The sequence below is a fragment of the Plectropomus leopardus genome, chromosome 19, assembly GCF_008729295.1.
Source record: "Plectropomus leopardus isolate mb chromosome 19, YSFRI_Pleo_2.0, whole genome shotgun sequence".
Taxonomy (NCBI): domain Eukaryota; kingdom Metazoa; phylum Chordata; class Actinopteri; order Perciformes; family Serranidae; genus Plectropomus; species Plectropomus leopardus.
The window spans coordinates 11,011,846-11,032,145 of NC_056481.1; the positions used below are offsets into that span (position 1 = coordinate 11,011,846).

General features: G+C 43.8%; 1 protein-coding gene across 4 annotated transcripts in view; it reads left to right on the top strand.

Annotated features, from left to right (window-relative positions):
• The window catches only part of LOC121958533 (zinc finger MIZ domain-containing protein 1-like), a 143,713-nt gene that overhangs the window by 77,949 nt on the left and 45,464 nt on the right, over window positions 1–20,300 (top strand). For all 4 annotated transcript variants that reach the window (XM_042507502.1, XM_042507504.1, XM_042507506.1 and 1 more), the window contains exons 3-4: window positions 11,659–11,778; window positions 18,461–18,574. In XM_042507502.1, the coding sequence (XP_042363436.1) occupies window positions 11,710–11,778; window positions 18,461–18,574 (183 nt within the window). In that variant the 5' untranslated portion in view covers window positions 11,659–11,709. The remainder of the gene's footprint in view (window positions 1–11,658; window positions 11,779–18,460; window positions 18,575–20,300) is intronic.

Below are 20,300 nucleotides of genomic sequence, written 5' to 3' on the forward strand. Positions count from 1 at the left end.
TGTGATTGAGTGTGTGTGTGTGTGTGTGTGTGTGTGTGTGTGTGTGTGTGTGTGTAAAGGGACAGGGCTGTTATCGCTCCATTTGACAGCATAAGTCTTGAATTGCATAACGCCTCCTCTGTCCTAGCATTCAATATTCATCTGATGCTATTTTTAGCTCGCTGTAAGATTATATAAAATGAGACGTACTGTTCTACAAACATGTGATCCGCATCACTGAGAGTGCTCGCACGCTCTTTAGCTTACCTTCAGTTTTCTTTTATAATGCTGCAGCGACTTCTCAAAGAGCACAGCACAGTAGGATGCGTGAAATGATATACATTGAATGAAATAATTCAGGAGGCCTCCGCTAAGATGTGCACAAAAAGAAATATTGAATAAATGTCTTCGCTGCTTGATTGAGGACTCTGCTAAGTCTACTCCCCTGGAGAATCTCCTTTTTCTCCCCAGACACATTGGCATTCTTCGCAGCCACACGTGAGATGAGAGGCTTCCAGATTCATTTACACAATGACAATCAAAACAGCAGCTCGCGATATCTGGCAAATTAGAGCGGTGCAAGCGGCGAGGTGTCGCCCCGATCAGAGGCCGAGGAGAGAGGTGGAGGTCTGTCTGTTGCATGGGATTCATCACATGCTTGTCTGTGCCCCCCCACGGCTCCACGAGGAAGATTTGTGACACAAATGTATGGCAGCCTGTGCTACCTAACCTCTAAATCACACACACACACACACACACACACACAGCAGACCCCCGCCCCTCCTTTACATACAGACACACTCTGCCCGGTCACGGACAGGGCGTGCAGGATGGTTGTGTATGGGGGGGGGGCGAACCGCTGCAGTCAAAAGCCTCCTCTCTGCGGATCAAGCGTCCGCCCGTCTGGTAATGTGTTGTCATTGACCAATTAGGAAATCCAGATCAAACAGGCGCAGGGAATGGCCCCTCTCTGCCCCTCTCTAAGCACTCTGCTCTTTTTAATTGAGCACATTTGTGGAATGAGAGGCTTCTCCCTGGAGGGGCCGATGGCTGCAGATACGAGCAAGCTGTTAACACAGGATCAGTCCGCTCTGCAAGGTTATCAAACAATCTGCTGATATAAAAAAAATATAGCTTTATGAGTCATGCCAGTTACAAGGAACCTAACGCAGGTTTGTGGAGTGTAGGAGAGATGCAGGTCATTGAAAGCTTGGAAACAATTTCATGAAAAAAGTGCAGATTCTGTGTTGCTCTGATGAAAGTCAATTGATTCACAGGAAAACTGACAACTATTTTTATTAGGAATGCACCAATGCTTGTGCTGCATATTGGCTAGATACTGTGCTCATGTACTTGTAATTATACTTGCGTGATGTTAACCTCTCGTCGGTTGAGTGATGATGATAAAAGTAAAACAGTCTGCAGTTTATGCACGGCCAAAATGTCAAGAGGAGTGAAAAACAGCTAATTTAACGCAAGCAGTTTGATAAAACATCTAAAGAACCAACACGACGCAGAGTTCAAGGACTTTGCTAATGCTAGTCTAGGACACAACCACAACCAGCGTTGCAGGAACGTTACATATTATGGTTGTAGTAAGCTACTGCTATTATGTTTGTGGGAAATTTATTTAATTTGTGGCATTTTTACATTAAAATCTGCAGATTTGTATGACGTTTTATGGGCTGTTGTTACGTTAGCAGGTGTTACACTTCCTCCTTTCCTTCCCTATTTTGTAGTAAGTAACTAAAATCTTGAAGGGAAATGTAGTGAAGTAAAAGTACACATTTTGTTCAAGAAATGTGGAGTAAAAGTGAAATTTGACAGAAATAAAAAAAACTTGTTATATTACACCACTTTCATAACACAGCTTTGTTAAGCTCAAGTTTGCTAACATTAGCCGCCATAAGCTAGCAGTTATCCCAGACCAAGTGCAGCTGCAGCAGAGTGTATTGAATTTACCAAGGGTGTATTTTAATGCTTGTTATTTCTTGCTTAAAACATTATTATGTCTTGCTTAAATGTATTTCTTAGGAGGAAACGATTAATTGATTGATCAAAACGATAATGGATCGCTTAAAAGATGATGACTGTAAGCCGAGATACATAATCTGTGCTTATGAAATGTTAAAACAGAGATGTTAGGGAGGTCGTTATGAGTGCTGGCAGTTTGATGGTATGTCTTCACAGGCGTCTTGGGTGAAACAGAGAAAGCTCATGTTGCTGCTGTCCATCAGTGTCTGGCAGGTTGAGCTCATGCACTATTTAAAATCTCTCGCTCTCACTCTCTGCATCTCTCTCCTCCCATTCACTCAAAGTCACAAAAGGCCAAAGGTCACCGGCACAATGGAGACAAGGAGGTCCTCCATCCCCCTGCCCACGCCAATACCCCCATCAAACACACACACACACACACACACACAACACACAACTGCCCCTGACTTATCACCGCTGCCCGTACACACTTGCAAGGCAGCGAAACACACAAACACGCACGCCCTCGTGTTCTGCTCTCAGCCTTCTTTGAATTCCTTCCCATGTATCTTGCAGCTCGCCTGTCACTCCTCCCCCCAGCGCTATCAGTCTCTCTCTCCCAGACCTCATAATGGCTCCTCCTGGGTAGCGGCTGCGTCTGCGGCTCCCGCTATTTCAAAGTTTTAGCTGGCCGGATTAAGCGTGGTATGTGGAAAATGAACAGCCACTCACAGGAGGGACACATGAGCTGAATGCATAATAAACCAGGAGACGGGTAAGAAAAAAAGACAGAAAGGAAGGCGGGGGTAAAAAAAAAAAAAGAAAAACACTCACTCACAAGTTGTCTGAAGCGGTGTCAGCACCTACACGGCAACAATATCACTCACCGAAATGGAAATAAAATGCCTCTTTGACTTTTCCTCTGTGCTCACAATCAAAGGCAATTTTTAAGACAAAGTGTTTCACGGGGCTCAGGGTGGTAGTGACGGCTTTCTTTGTGAGATATTGAGTGCGAATTCGCCTGGTATCGCAACAGTCACTGCCGGTTTACACTGCTCGCCGGTTTCATCATCATCATCATCATCATCACATGCCTCTGAAATTCCTGGAGGATTGCGGAGCAGAGAGAAGAGCTTGGCAGGAAGCGGAGAGGCTGATAGAGCACCGGCGAGCGCGGGGCTAGCTGGCTAGCTGTTAGCTCCACGCTGCTCTGCTTTTAGTGGGGCTCTTTGGAGGCGACACGCAGTCATGTGGCTCATCTGTGCTGCCTCCAGCACCCTGAGGGAATTGACCCCCCCCACCAACACACACACACTCCCTTCCCCGGCTATTAGCGAAAGGGTGGAAGGAAATTAAAAGAGTAGCTGTGTGGAGGAGAGGGAGAAACCACTATGATGCTCCTCATGTTTGGGATGTAGGAGCATCTCTCCTCCCTTTGCGAGTTGGAGGGTGGGTGGGGGCTTGGTGGTGAAGAGAGATTGGCCCCCGTCTGCCTTTGTCCCTTTTTTTTTTTTTTATCGCAGGCGGCGATCGGCCGCTGAGACTTGGTGAAACGTTACACTTGGTTAGAGAGGAGATATTGCTTAGGCCCCTCTATGATCCCCAACCCTCTGTTTTCTTCTTCTGCTGCTGGGGGGGATGTAGCAGCAGCGATGGTGGGGGGCTTCAACCACCCCACCCTCCTGCCCCCACCACCAAGCTCCCTTTGCTTTTCTAATCACGCTGCAGATGTGCCTGATGGCTGAACAATCTCTGTGTACTGAACGTGGGGCTCCCGCAGGAATCCAGGAGGCTTGCTTATGTGAGCTGTCATGAAAAAAAAGTGAGAGGGCAGAGACGGAGGGAGGGGGGGAGTGAATGTGGGTCTGCGTGAGAGAGAGAGGGAGTGGAGTGAGTTAGAGGGAGAATGGGAGATGGAGAAAGACAGAGGGGAAGAGGGAGAGATCAGTGAACAGCGACAAACGCAGCAGGGCTCCTTGGATTGAGTGTGTGTGTGTGTGTGTGTGTGAGTGTGTGTGTGTGTGAGAGTGAGTGAGTGGCACAACTGTGAGCCCACCCTTGCTCATGGTTGCCGCTGGAGCTGCAGACCAAACCACATTAAATAAAAGAAATCCATTCCCAAGCCTGTTAAGGAGCCATGTGGGGAGGTGTGAGAGTGTGTGTGCGTGCACTCGAGTGGCTGTGTGTCCATATGTGTGTGCAGCAGAGAAAGGGGGTGGGGGGGTGATGGAGAAGGGCTGAGGGGAGGGGAGGTAGGAGCAGGGAGGTGGGACAGGCAGGAGGCAGCCCATATTATCCTCCGTGCCAGCTCTGGATGGAGCCTGCCGAGGATTATGGCACATTCTGTAAAGCAACAATGGAAGCGGCGCCGATTCGTACACATTTCCATCCTCTCTGCTTTTTCCTCTCGTCGAACAAACACAGCTTTGTCCTCGCTGCCTGCCTGGCCACTTACCAGGCGGAGAACCAGGCAGACACCTGGAGTCCTAGAGCTGCCCTCTCCAAACTAAACACCCCTCCCTCAGAGTGAGAAAACGGCGTCTCTACAATGTTGAGATAATTAAAGGGGAGCTTTCGCGTCAGGCCTCGGCCGACAGTCACAAGAAAACAAGACATATCTCGGAATCAAAGCTCATTAAAATCATGAGGGTGAAGAGATGCTTCCTCCCCTTTCTCCTCCTCCTCCCTCATCTTTATCGCCCTTAAGCAAGTGCTGCAAACAGCCGAGCCCAAGTCAACGATGGCGCCGATTAGCCCTTTATTGCCTAATTCACCTACAATAGACGACACACAGGGACGCGATCACCTTGAGCAGCACGTCTCAACGTGTCCCCATGAGGTGCGAGAGTGATGCTGATTTCTCCGCTCAGGCCACCTTGTTCCATTTTAATAGTGTCAGCAGTACTTTGAGCTTTCGATTAGTGAGGGGTGTGTGTGTTTGTGTGTGTGTGTGTGTTGGTTCAGGGGGGTGTTTCACACAGCTCTGCGGAGGTGTAACACCCTGCCTGTAGTGTTGTTGTAAAGCACATTAGGAGTGACTGAGGGTGTTGTTATGGTATCATGATGCCAGTCCAGCACTCAAGGGAAGGTGAGAAGATATGTGTGTGGTCGGGATGGTGGCCAGCGCAGTTTGTTGTCTTTCTACTCCTGCAGACACCCTCCGACTCTCTGCCTGTGTACCATACTTTGGCCGAGTCCCACTTGAGGCAGGAAATGTGTCTCAGTTCAAAGACACAAACATTTGCCGCCTTTTATGTGGATGTCCACTCAGTGTTGTTGGTAGATGTAGTTTATTGAAGTAATAAATTCAGTGTGTATTATATTGACCAAGAGAGTTGAGTTATCCCACTAACAGAGCTGTGCAAGCAGTGCCTACATTTACCAGGATGCATTGCACATGAGCTTACTCTGTTGGCCAAAACAGTGTAGCTGAGATGTAATAGTTGCACCTATACTAATACAGTTAACAGAATAAAAACATGGACGCTCCATGGTCTGAACAAGCATGATCCAAATGTTTTAACATCATCCACGGAGGAACATTACTGCTTCACTCCCCCCGTTTTTTACCTTTCACAATAAAAGCCCAGCTTAAATTAAATAACATTTTGCAAAGAGGCAACGCAATAAAATAGCTTACCATAGTGTTAATTGACAAAACGTTCACTCAGTGGTCATGTGCCCTCTCAGCCCTGCTGGTCTTGGTTGTTTTTTTCAGTTTATCTTCAGAATCCTGAAGAAGGTTTCCACCACACCTTCGTCCAAGTGAGGAGGAAAACTTTCATGCATAGTAACACACACACACTGTTGGTATCAGACGTTCACCGGTCGGTGTTGGCTCTCAGCAGCTCAGGTTCTGGAGGGCTTGCTGAATCCTTTAGACGGCTAATGAAGCCACAGCGTCGGCTTCTCTCCGCTGTATTTCTTCTTTGCCCTCTTCCACCAGTGCATCAGAAATCTACTTGCCCTTTTTTTTTTGCCTTTTTTACAACTTTTTCAATCTGACAAGAAAGTTTCTAGACTTGCCTGGCTGACGTAGCATTTTACTTGCCCTGGGCAATCTGGCAATCTTTATCGTTGAGTTCTGCATATCCTCTGGCTCGAAAATATAAGAGCGTATCCAATTCAGTCAAAACACTGTAAAATATGTCATTGTGCATCACATCCTCTACGCTTACATTTTGGAAAGCCGTTTTCGCTGTTAGGAACATGGCTAGTTTTCATGTAAAAAGGAAAGGAAAGCATGCCACCTGGCTACCTGGTTCCTCCTGCTTCCAGCTTCACCACTGTTACATGCAATGATGTCACTGGATGCAGGAAAAACAACAAATTTCGCAGGTGTGAACTGAGATTTCTCTGTCAAAATAGCACACAGTGAGTGATTTTTTGCATAGATTGACTATGTTTACCATCAATACTGATTGGACATCTACACAAAAGGTGACGAATTTTCCCTTTAAAGTATACATCTGGTTTAATGAAAATCACCCTCCTCTTATGAATATATCTAGATGTTTGGTGTTCAGCATGTTGTATAGTTTATGACAGAATTATTTTCACATTCATGTGCAGAAGAGGGACCGTTTTTTCTGATTTGTGACATCACAACTCGTCTGGAAGCCAGTCCTGGTCCTGTATGCTATGTGCACTCGTTTGATGTAGAAACCTGAAGCCTCCAGCATGCGTGTATTGAGAAAAGACTCTTCAGTAAAGTTTGAAGTTCAGCTGAGATCTGGGAAATGAAGTCAGGTGATACACATTTCAGAAACATTTAGTGTTAAATTTACCTCCAAATAAATGTTTTCAGATAATCTGGCTAAACTGTGGGCTTGTTTACAACTTATCTGATGTCCTGTCAGACTTTGTTGTAGCACCATGTTCTTAGCACAATATTATCATAACCAATGGCCAAATCTACGTTAATAAGACCCAAGTTGTACTCAACTGAAAATATCCTTTTAGCAACACTGTGCTTGGCCCCAGAGTAGCCTGACTGTTTTGGTTCACAAGCCATTTATATGAATAAATTAAATCTGTTTACCACTTCCCTGTGCCTTGACAGCTCAGCTGAGAGACTGTGTAAAGCAGCGAGGGTTCGTGATCCATTTGTTCTGCTGTGATGGTGGGATAAAGCTAATCATTGTCTACTCCTCTCCCCCTCAGACTGTTTTCATCCTGCAGAGCAGAGGCGCACAACTCGTCTACATTACATTAACAGGCTAGAAAACTCTCTTTGAAGATGCGGGGCTGGGTTTTGGGTGTCTGGAATAATGTTTAGATTGTGACAGTTCAAAAAGCAATCCCTCTTACTTACTGCAGATAATGTTCTGCTTTAGTGTCTCCATTCAACATTGTTTAGCATCACCGTCTTCCAGTCCCTGCCGTGGCACAGTTTTGTCATCAAATTAAATCCGCAGCCCTTTTCAAGGTACACTTATGTAACATGATCACGTAATGAGACAAACACGGACCCTGCCTGACGGGAGACGGTCCTGTCCTCTGCGGGGTGCCGTGCGGAAACAAAGCGTTTTAAAGTGGTGGTATGGGGGGGAAGAAAAACATTGTTTTACCCTAGAGGTGGGCTGATAGCACTGTGAAAAGCCCATTTGAAGAGGTAGGCCTCATCTGTCACTGGGCAATGGAGGAGGCAGCCATGCAGAAGCCCCCTGATTATAAAGAGATAATTTCATCCAATCCTCCGGTGGTGCTCCATCACCTTGCCGCCATCCTCCACTGCCTTTCATATTTGTTCCCAGCCTGCATCTCCTCACCCGTTTCGTTTTATTACAGCTCCCACTCAATACATATATTTTAGCTCCCCCTTGAATAGGGAGGGAAAGCGGGTCTCCCTCCTCCCCTCCCACTCATCATTCCCTCCATGTGTCTTTTGTTGTGCAGGAATCCACAGCTCTCAACTTGTTGTGTAACGCCTGCCGCGCAATTTAGCAAATTAAGCACATGTATCGGCACTGATTTCCCCCTCACACACTTCACTTGCGATTTCAGGGATAACCCAGCGAATAAGTTCACATTAGGTCAGTGGTTCCCAACTGGTGGGTTGTAGCTCAAAGGTGGGTCACAGGTTCATTGTGAATGGACTGCAAGTGACTCATAATTGTGTCAAGCTTGTAAAAAAAAAAAAAAAAAAAACGCACTTTATTTTGAAGTACTGTGAATTTTCAGCACAGAGCTTTTATTTTAAATGCATTTCTCGCAGTGTTTTATTTTTTGTGTTCTAAGCCGACATGTTTACATTTTGTGAAATAAAACTGAAAATGTGTTGTTTTATCAAATATGCGGACCTTGAACTGCTGACTTATGAGAAATGTGGACCAGTTGAGAACCACCGCATTAGGTAATGGCGCAGAGAAGATAATAAATGATAACATCTAGAAAGAAGCCTGTAAATAGAGGGAAGGCTTGTAATTGCATCTGTTGTCATATCTCCACAGCATCACCGCTTTAATCTTTAATTTGGCTCTTGTTAGTCATTAAAGATATAACAAAGGAATAGCGTTTAATTAGAACAAGTGAATATCTGAAAATTAAATTACTCCCCAACACTGCCATCTCAGTACTTTTTAAAATGATCTTGGGAAGGAATTAAATGTAAATACAGGGACTTTAGAGTGCAGGGAGGTCAGAAGTATCATTACAATGTGTGTTTAACAGAGAAAAAGCAGGGGTGGTGAATGGCAGCCCAGCCCCTTTCTTTCCCCTCATTTTAACTCACTGTTGGAGGTAAGAAGGATGACATTGAGAGAGAAAAAAAGAGGGAGAGCGAAAGGAAGGGCAGGAGGGAAGAGAGACGGAGAGAGCAGGTCGACTCGCTCATCAATAACCACAAGGTCAGACAGGCAGTGCCGGGCTGAGTGGGCCCTGTTAGGAAGCAGCAGCTGAGGATTTGTAGAGCTTGTAAAGGCTTAAAGCAACACCGCTCCGCCTTCTTTGTGCCACTAGCCAGGCCTTTGAAGGGCCAGGGAGACACCTGCTGGCGGCTGAGGGGCACGATGGTCCAACGCCGCCCCTCCTCGCTGAGGAGCAGCTCAGTATCAGTTGGCACGGAGAGGGGACTGAGGGTTACAGCAGCAGACACCAGAGGGAGAAAGTCAGTGCGTGAACATGTATCAGTATAGGGTGGTGCTTTTTGTCTTGTGTGACATATAGGATGTCTTTATTGAAAAAAACAGAACAGTATCTATTTATATGCTGCTAGTGGTGGTGTTGTTGCATTATTTATGCATTTATGCATTAATGCATTTGTTATTTTACTTCTCTTTTAACCTTTTACCTAAATATTCTCTTAAAATTATGATATTTCTTGTGGGAGAAAATTTTTTAACTCAGGTTTAGGGCTGCAACTAACAATTATTTTCCTTGTTGCTTAATCTGTTGATGATTGTCTTGATTAATTGATTGGTTGTTTGTTTTATGTAATGTCAGAAAATTATGAAAAATGTCAGATCAGTGTTTCCCAAAGGCCAAGATAACATCCTCAGGTGTTTTGTTTTGTTCACAGCCCAAAAAGGTTCAGTTTATAAGCCCTTTTTCCACTGGAGCTAGTATTACTATTCTTCTGGGGACCTCTGGCAATTTGTAATAATTGTGTAGGTTGTTTGTGATTTTAATCCCATGCAAATCTGCCATGGCTTTAACTGTAGTTTACCTTCCATATTTCACCAAACGCAGGTAATGTGATAACATTACTTCTCCGCGAATCAGCGTCTCTGCAATTTGGGGTTATATTTAGTTTTATCCGTGCCTTCTTTACTGCCTCTTTCCCGATTAAGAGTAGAGGCTGAGCTGGCAATTATAAATGAAGTTTTGACAACATTTTGGGTGCAGGAGGCTCCTCCTTTGCCACACAGCATGGAGAGCCATCCGTAGAAAGAGCGAGCTCATCTCAAGATGGACATGACCCGACATGCAACAATGTGTGGCAGTATCGGTTCTGTGTGTTCAAACCACATTTAAAAGAGATAATGAACATCAATGAACACACTCTGAGAGGTAGTTTCTAAATTACATGCGATCCCCTGGTAATACTGGACTCATGAAGTACTCAGAAGTAAAGAAACCAAAAAATATCCACATTTAAGACGCCCGAATCAGAGAATTTTAACTTTACTTATTAAAAAATGACTTATGAATCGATTATCAAACTAGTCTGTGGTTAATTCAAAAGTTGAAAACTAATCATGTAATCGATTAACTGTCGCAGCTCTAATCAGGTTTGCCGACATCTAGTCTCAAACGCCTTCATCCAGACCTCCCTCAAACTTCAAATCTGCATTTATGTGAAACTTCAAAAATGTCACAAACAAATAACTTTCTATCTGCAAACTGAGTGGGAACGGAAAAACTCCTCGGATGTCTGTTTTTTTTATGTGCTTTCTAATTTATGGAGAGGAATGCACTGGTGTGCCCTTCTCTCCTCTCAAGTACAGGCATGAGCAGCTCCAATAGGTAGCATAAAAGCTCTTTAGCTGTCTAGTGGAGTAGATTACTGGCCCTACCGTTAAATCCAGCTAGAGACCCCTAAGTGAGCATTATCAGTATGGTGCAGCATGCTGCCTCCTCTCTCTCTTTCTCTCTTTTCCTCTCACTCTCTTCCTCATTTCACCGGCACTTTCTGCAGTGAAATTTCTCAGTGTGTGATGGTAATGGAGAAAGATGGCGTGAGGGTGGGAGGGGTCTGAGTGATGGGGGCGAGCATTTGAGTGAGAGATGGTGCGCCGCAGGAAGAGACGTCCCCGCAGCGGCGAGAAGGAAAGATGGAGACAGGATGAGATAAAGGAGGGAGAAGATGGAGGTGAAGATGGAGCTCTCCACCACCACACATATATGTGCTTGTTAATTCACTCCACTTGAAGCTGCAGGTCGCTATGAGTTACAGCCGACACCCTGATATTTATTTGATGCTGAATGCAACATTAAATCACAGCCCCCTCGGGCAAAATTGATAACCTTTAATGTAGCTTGTAATACTTTTTAACTTGTGATAATGTTATGAAGCATGTCAGATCACAGCGCCATTGTTTGCCGTCTGTGAAAAATTATTCTCCTGGTTAAAAAAAAACTGAGAGAGAATGAGGTTTTCCATAAGCTGCTGCTCCAAAATCAATAGTGCGCTGTAAGGGGTTTTGTTAGAGGAACTCTTATAGCAAGGGGGAGGGAGAAATGAAATGTTGAGCATGTCTGGGCCCAGGGTACAGATAATTGTTAACCAAAGATTACATAATGGCTAAGTAATGTAAACAGAGAACCACATGCCAAGTTAATGTTCTCACAGGCCGGGATGGAAGGGTTTCATGCAGTTTTCTGAGGCCGGCTCAGAAATATGTGTGTGTGCGTCCTTCCTCTTCTGTTCATTTTCGCCCCGAGGTGCTTTAAACATGGTCAGACATCCTCTTTGAGCCCTCCGCTGTGTCCTCTCCGAAGGTGTGCGGCAGCGTTCTGGGGGCAACTGCCGGGGCTTGTTAAAGGTGTCACAGGAGCTGAGAGGAATGTCATCCTTTGGGCTCTCTGAGGTGCTTGTCACCTGCCAAATCAATATCTCCCCGCTCAGCTCACCGCACCACACACACACACACGTGTACACACTAAACTGCAATATCCTGGTGGTGACGGGATTGGCAGCTTCCCTGGGAAGAGGCGAGCTTTAACACGTGTGTGTGTGTGTGTGTGTGTGTGTGTCTGTTGCAGAACGCTCCAGTTTAATGGCTGGCAGGTAGAGGCCGAAGAGGGACAATCAACATGAACTCGATTCCGTCGATGGACAGACACATACAGCAGACCAATGACCGTCTGCAGTGTATCAAACAGGTGAGAGCATTGTGTCAGTGATATTTTATTCTCAGTTTTCTTATTTACATTTTGAAAAGCCACGTAAGGCAAATTTATGATATTACATGTGCTACAGGTGTGAAGTAACAAGGTACTTCAGTAGTGTAATGAAGTTAAATTTGAGGTATTGGTAGCATTTTGGAGAAACTTTCTACCTACACTGCCACTTCTCAAGGGGAAATGCTCCTAAATTACATTCATGTTTATGCAGCGTAACATTACTGATTGATCATTTTGTCAGTTTCTTTGCACATACAGATTTGTTAATGAAAAGAAGAAAAGCTTTTTCAGGATTTCTGAAAAACAAAGCTGTCACATTTTTTAAGAGTTTTAGCAGGAGAAAGTAAAATAATCTTTTGAATTTAAAGAAGAAAATTGAATCTTCCATATTATCAGATAACCGCAAGATTCTTTAAAAACATAAAAAAGGTGTTTTGTTGACATATGTGGTGCAGTTCTATAAGAAATATATGCAAATATGGATTCTGCATTCACTGGAGGCATGCAAGACAAATGTTTTCTTCAGTGTTTAAATGTCACACATAGTGAGTAACTGATGTATAAATGGTTATTTGGGTGTGAAGTATTCCTTTAAATGATCCTCAGTGGGTTGAGAAAAAACATGTGAACAAGTTTGTAGTTTTGATGGTTTTCACCAGTGCAGCTTGTATGGAGGGATGTGTTATTTCCATATTTGTGCAATTTCTCTAAATGTTTGCTGTAAAGTAGGAAGCTAACACTGTTGGTTTCCTTTTCAAATTTTGTGCCTGTACACACACACACACACACACACACTCACAATTAGGACCAGAATACTTCTTAGACTTCCTGTTTGGCCTCAGTAAAGTGACTAATCTTTTCGGTCTCACTATCAGGACTGTGGTGTGACTCGGGTTACTGACTGGGGTCAAAGAGCGGAGCCTCCCCCTCCCTCCCCCATCATCACCCCTCTCTCCCTCTCAACTACCGCTGACTCCCAGCGAGTCCTTTTGTTCCCCTCTCCCCCCCGTTTACTGCGGGACGAATCTCTGGCAGAATTAAACAGACATACTTGCGTAACCCCGGGCTACAGGGCTCTCCCCCTTTGATCTCTTTTCTCAACTGACGGCCCCGTTTTGTTTTCTGAGCTCTGCGCTGAAGGTCCACCTCCTGAAAAAGTACATCAGACGGCCTTTGGGACAATGTATGCGGCTTGCACTTAAACGCAAGTGTGGACGTGGCAAATTGTTTTACCCTCGGCGGGGAGTTCCCGGCTATTACTGAGAAACAGACAAGGTGAGGCAGATCGCAAGACGAGGCGAGTGTTTAGGGAGCAAACAGAGGGAAGCCCCTGTGTGTAGAGCCAAGCTTTGATGTCCTTAAGTAATAAGGTAGAGAGAGGTAAACTCTCTGTCTCCAGTCTGCTTTCCTTCTTCACAGCAGGATATTAAATATTCAATATCCCCTCCTTCTTTAGTCGTATGGGAGGCGAAATTGGATTCTATTAATGCACTGTATTGCTAATAGCTAATGAATTATTCTAAAGGAAGTTGACAGAACAGGAAAAGGGATTTGCATCAGTCTAAAGTTGAACAATTCAAATGTTGCGGGGTTAAATGTATTAACCCCCGCGAGGCAAAAATTTAAACAAACACGTCCCAGTGTTAGCGGCCGGGGAAGCAGCACATGGGTAAACATGCCAATTAGAGAGATCCATGGCATACAAGGAGGCCTCCAGTCCATCTAATAAATGGTTAAGCGCCGGGTCATTTCAAACCAACCAGTAAGAGCCAGCACCCTGCTAATAGAGGCGGCTTTGTGCCGCAGACAATCAGGGTTTGGAAGGCCCGCATAATAAATACCATTTATGTCCTGCCAATTAGACTAGCAGTGAGCCCATTCAGCCGGCCGTCTATTCTCCTCCCCGCACACAAAGATGATCATCAGGGGAGATCAGAACAATTAACTCACTATCTTCTCCCCCTGCTCCCCATTGTCCAATATCCAAGCCATTAAAATAATTAAGGAAATATTGTAAACCAATCCAGCTGTTTGCTTTAATTGAAAGTGTGCACACGCTGAAATTTTGGCATCTCCGAGGCAATACGGACGAGGAGCAGGAATATAAATGAAGCCTCCTCCATTGTGTTGTTGTTTTCTGGAAGATGTGACATGTCTGTCTGAATACTCCCAGCCAGTGCAGCGGACAGGGGAACAAATTGATTTTTGTTGCTCAAATGATAAATTACTGCTGAGCGTGATGATAAAGTAGAGGAAATTGGAATCTGTCAGCCTGATTGAATCAAGGGTTGAAAGTTAAATCAGAAATCATTACGGTGGTAATTTTTAAATTACCATCCTGTTGTGAAATTGCAATAATGTGATTTATAAACAATAACTTTACCTAACTGTGAAAGCATGGTTATTTTTCCCCTTAATAAACTGATTATGATATTTAAAATGTATAAAAAATGCATCAGGTGTCTCGTTAACTTCTGCTTTGTTTGACATTAATGTGAAAGAAGGTAAATATGGCTGATACCTAAAACCTCTGTGTAATGTAAAGGTCCAGTGTGTAGGGAGATATATTGTCAGAAATGGAATGTAATAGAATAAGTATGTTTTATTTAGTGTGTAGTTACCCGATTAAAAAAAAATAAGTGTGTTTTCGTTACCTTATAATGAGCCAACGATATCTATATCTATATCTATAGATCTACATCTATCTATATCTATAGGGAACGGATCCTCGTCCACGGAGTCCACTATGTTGCACCAACCTGTTTCAGCAGCAGCTCTGAAAGGAGAAAATTTGCATTTTCTTGGTTTTATCACATCTGCCACCACAGTTTGCATACTCTCTGTCACAAGATTGTTGGATAAAGCGATTTTTTTAAGGTGAAGCTGTTTTTTTCAGTGTTTTTATTGTTTTAAATCACTCGGTCTGTTGGTCTTAGAGAGGATTCAGCTCCTCCTGAACCTCTGGAACTTAAGTTATCAGAGTAAATAGGCGAGCACACACTAGCAGATGCTGGGCTAGCAATCCATCTATGACACGTCAAATAGCATAAGAGAAACTCTGATTTAAAACATGAAACTGCTCCATTCAGGGGAATCGCACCATTTCCACACCGGCACACGCCTGCGGTGGGCTGAGTAGGCTGAGTCTGCACACTTTTTGACAGGTATTATAGCCAGCAGATACACCGAATCTGCCACTAAATTCGAGCAGTGAGAGTGTCACCACAACCACCTGTCCACTAAATCCCCCTAAATTTTACACATTGCTCCTTTAACGTAAATATCTTTGGATTTTCGACTGTTTGAGGATGTTACCTCCGGGAACACGTGATGGTCATTTTTCACTATTTTTGGACATTTCAAAGCTAAATTGATTCATAAATAAAATAATCAGCAGAATAATTGCACAATTTTGCATCCCTTAATACCTTTTTCATCAATATTTGGGAATTTAAACAATACAGGTAGTGTTAGTTTGGTGCTAAACACCTAAAGGGGACATATGAAGAGCTTTATAAATATGCTGGCTTGTTTAACCACCAAAACAGACGAGGGTGTTTTAAAAAAAGATACACAAAAACAGTTATCTGATTTCACCACCAAACACAGTTTCCCAGTGGCAGTTTGTTTTCCTCCTGCGTCCTGGAATTGCACCTCGGTGAACACTTTGGGGAAGATGGGCTCCGTGATACTGCTGGTATCTATTTCAGAGGCTGTATTTTTCCTCTCACTGTGGGGAAGCCAGTTTGCTGTCAGCCTCTCCACTCAGTGATTCGTACAGGGGTTTGGCGGAAACTATGAACTCTCCTCTCGCCGCAGGAGCACTTCCTCAAACTGTAAGCGTCAATATTTCAAGATGAACTGGAAGACAGCTCCTCTCTGTACTCTTGCTGCTGCTGCACTGGCTATGCAGCTGTTTTTCTCTGCCACTGTGTTCTTTCCAGGGTTAATTGTCTCCATTAATATGTTTTCAGTGCTCTGGGGCGTCGCTGAATAACAACAGCAGCATAACCAAAAGCTGTGATTTTTGAAAGGGAAGGGAGTCTCTGCCAGTTCGTGTGCGCTGTCACATTCAGTTTAGCTGCAGATGTGCAGATCAAGTCGTTTCCAGACGTGAGTACAGAGGATGATTGTATCTGAAGAAAGCTGTGTTCTCAGGACACCGCGAGCGCCGGTCCGTCTTTGTTTCCCTCAAACTGAGCCGAGCTTTTACTGGAGTGTAAATGTTGGAGGATCATTCTCGCCCAGGGGACGAGGATAGGGGGGAGCAAGGGGTCTCTTGGCCACTAGTTTAGGTTTGATTGGTGGGTTTTGGCCGGAGTAGGGGGAACATCTGTGGCGTGGCAGTGCCAAGCTCTCCATGTGACAGCCACACTGGTGGGACCAATTGTTCTGAGTGCAAAGAACAGTAATCACTTCAAGCCCAAGTGTTGGTGGTGTGTGTTCCCCCCTCTTTCCCTCCCCTCTACATATTCTCCCTCCTCCCTCCTTTCCATCCTCAGCGCGCTGATTGCGTGTGTTGTCTAGCTTCCAGACTCATCTAAATTTAGCATCTGTGGATGTGTGTGTTTCTCCAGGAGACTTCATCCCGAATATACATGCTCAGCATCCCCACCACGTCTCCCAAAACAAAGAGGGCGAGCGGGGAATGGTCTCGGACAGAACATAAAATAAACAAGACTGGTTTCATCCGGCCCTTGTCAAACGGCAGCTTTGTAAATTGATATGAAAGCTGCCTTATCAAATCCTGACCTCTGCTGCCCCCTAAAGAGCAAACAAGAAAAAAGCACAGCGAGGCAGTGACTGTACCGCTGTCACTTCCTCTTCTGCTTCTCTGTCTGACAGTGAAATCAAAGCACCCGCTCACTTTAAGCTGACAAACCTCTCTGTTTACCTTTGATGCCATCGAGTGGGAGTCCATTTGTTTCTGGTTTGTACAAGTGCACTGCAAAAGCTTGGGCATGTTATTTCTCCAAAGGCAAAAGATTACTGCAGAGTGGAGGTGGTGAGTCTGCTCTTCCATGTATGAAGTGATTCATATTGAGGTTTAAAAGCTTTTAGAGAAGTAGTGACCAACAGTGAGTCTAATGTGGCGACCCAGAGAGGTCAGTATTTTAGTTGCTTCTCTACAGCAAGACGGACAACAGGGTTAGCGAGTGGGCTCCAGTCGGGGAATGAATGCCATAAAGACGTACCTGTAGGTCAAGGAGCCCGTTGTCAGATAAAGTCACAGCTCAGGGCCAGCTGGTGAAATTTTGCTTGGCTATTCATGCAGCCATACAGGGAGATTTATTGCACTCGGTGGCGAGGCGGTGATGTAGAAATCAGGGGAGAGTGAAGTGGACACGTGGATCTAATGGGGACCTACCTCAGCCCCGCACATCAATGCTTTAAACCTTCAAGTTACCTAAACTGTACTAAGATCAACTTGGGGAAATGTGGTGGCACATACTGTATATTATCCTCTTCAAAGCCACTCTGAGTGCTTTTAATTATTCATCGTGGTATTGGCGTGGCCCTTGTTTTGGTGACAAGAGATTTTCTCTCGACACGCCAGCCGCCAGTTTTCCAGCTCTCATCTGGGGTTTAAGAAACTGCATCCGCCACGTGTTTCTTTTAGATACCTCCTGTCTATGTTTATATACATTTAGACATTCAGAATAAATTTTCAACAGCAGGTCTTAAAACTTATTATAATTTTAGACTTCATTTTAAATAATCTTTTATATTTGTATTTATTTTTTGCTTTTGCCTTTGTTTGAAATTTTTTGCTATGGGTTGGAATTGCGGCTGTTGTGGTGAGGACATAGTCTTTGTACATGGGGTGCTGCCTCTGCCAGGTCAGCTTTTTATTTTATTTTTTGATCTTTACTTTAGCCAGTATTAGCATTAGTAATTAAACCCTATAAATGCCATGTCACAGTTTTAATACAATCAGGTCAGGACCAATTTGTAAACAAGTTGTGTTAACATTTCAAAATGTTTTATCCTGTCGTGCCTCAATATGTAATGAAATGTTGTAGGTTATTTGAGGATATGTGTATTTTTTAAAAATTTTTCATATATGCATGCATTCTTCAAGTATGGAGGATAGATTTTGGTTTTATGTATTAAATTAAATCTACCCAATTATCCAGCGCCTTCTAATCTTTTCTAATGTACTGTAGAGCTTTGCTCAGACCCAAAAACAGGCCCAAACCTTCATGAATTTGCAAAGTTTCTGTCCAAGCGGATCCGGACCAGAGCATGGCAGCAGTTTAAAACAAAATGTTTACGCGCTAAAGTCAACAGAAGTCTTTTCAGTGCGCGTAGTTATTCAGAACACCAGCAGAAGCAGAAGAAAACATAGCAGCACAGTGAAAGTAAAACTTAGGCATTTGAATTTGTATAGTAATAGGGACTTAGCAAGAGCCCGATCTGATGCAAGCCAGGGGGAATGTTAAAAATTCGATCCAGACCGGTCCAGTCCCAACCCAGCGGGTCGGTTCCAGCCTAATCAGATTTGGGCAGAAAAATCAAACTTTACTTTACTACTCTATTATTTATTAATAAAGAGATAAATGTGCAATCTAACAGATATAATCTCTGTTCTGTTTCCAAGTGACCTTTAAATGTTCTTGGACTCTAACATATTCCCAATCTTTCCTTTTTTTCCCTCCAGCACTTACAAAATCCAGCAAATTTCCAAACAGCAGCGACCGAGTTGCTGGACTGGTGTGGCGACCCTCGAGCCTTCCAGCGCCCCTTCGAGCAAAGCCTGATGGGATGCCTAACGGTGAGTCAACCCCCCTCTGCAGTCTCGTACTCGAAGGTTCAAGGACAGCGAAAAAGGCCGCTAAAACAAATGCTGCATTGGCTCTTTCCATAACTCCCTCAGGGTTACAACGAGGGAACTAATGTTTAGCTGCCTGATCTTCACTGAGGTCACTGGAAAATAAGAAAGCATTTCACCCCGTAGAAACTACTGAGTTTCAATCACCTTTCAGTGACTTCAGTTACAGTTTGTGCTGTGGCTCATGAAATCGGCGCACTGGAACAAAGAAAGGAGAGCAATAACATCCTCAAACCACAAAGCAATCAGTGGTAATAGAGAAATACAGTTACAAAGCCCTTAATTCCCTTACTTAAACGCCTAGGGGCTTGCGATTAATTGAATAATTAATATCCCATGGCATTTAAAAAAAAAAGTTCTTTTTTACACTTTTTATACGACTGTTTTGAGACGTTTACTGTAAACAAAGAATGAGTACTTCGATGTAATCAGACAACCTTTAAAATGACCTTCTTTCACGTGAAAAGCATCTTTTAAAAAAAGCCTTTATACTATATATCAGTGGTTCCCAACTGCTGGGTGGTGGTCCAAAAGTGAATTGCTCTTCCATTCTGAATGGACCATAAGTGACTCGTAAACGTGTGAAGTTTGTAAAAAAGACACTTAATTTTTGATGTACAGTGAATTTCTTGCACAGAGCTTTTATTTTGAAGTGCCATTTCTGCTAATTCTTGCAGTATGCTTTATTTCTTCGTGTTCTCACCCGGCATGTTGTTTACATTTTGTGAGATAAAATTAAATATGTGTTCATTTGTAATGTGTGGACCTTAAACTAAAGACTACGGATACATCTGGACACCCTGACTGAACCAGTTGGGAACCACTGCTCTATGTATTATAGTTCCCTATCTAATATTTTTCATATTTCTGTGAAAACATGAACAAATTTCTCCTTTACACAGTTATTTTTTCTCAGGTTTCTCGCCTAAAACTGCATTTTAAATAATTATTCTGAACACATCATGAGAATGAGAAACCTTCACCCAATACTCATTTTTACTGTATAGAGCATGAATGCATAACAGTGAAAATCAATGCAACCTCAGAGAGCTAAAACTGCAGCCACCAGCCACATTAAATAGCTCTCCTCCGGCCAGTTTCAACACAGATTTGCTATTTTATTTGTTTTTTTCACATCTTCTCTCCACATATAGTACTCAGTAGTGTAGTGGTAGTTGATGAGGTGGGTGTAGGTTGGTGGGAGGGTTACAGAGGAGGAAGTAGGTGTACTCTTACATTCCAATGGCTTTTTGGCAGAGTACACTGAGTATACTGTAAACAGCCAGAATAAAGGTCCTTATACATCCACTTGACTTGCCCATCATGCATCGCTCAGACTGCCTGATTTAACTTGAATTTTGTTTTCTGGGTGCAGTTCTGGCGCCCCCCCTGTGGATGGCGCCTTAGGCGGCCCCCTATATCACCTATGGCAAGCGCTGCCACTGTTGTGTTAACAACAACATGCTGTTAAGTTATTCATATTTTGGTGATACTGGTACATGCCAGGCTTATTGAGAGGCAGATGAGTGTTTCAAGAAGTTTTTATGGATGATAGTGCCTTTTTCGGTTTTGTTTGTTTGTTTGTTTGTTTGTTTTTGCCATATGGCTCCCAGCCACCATTGGAATCCATCGTAATGGTTTTGAATCCAAACTGACTACAGCTGCTGTC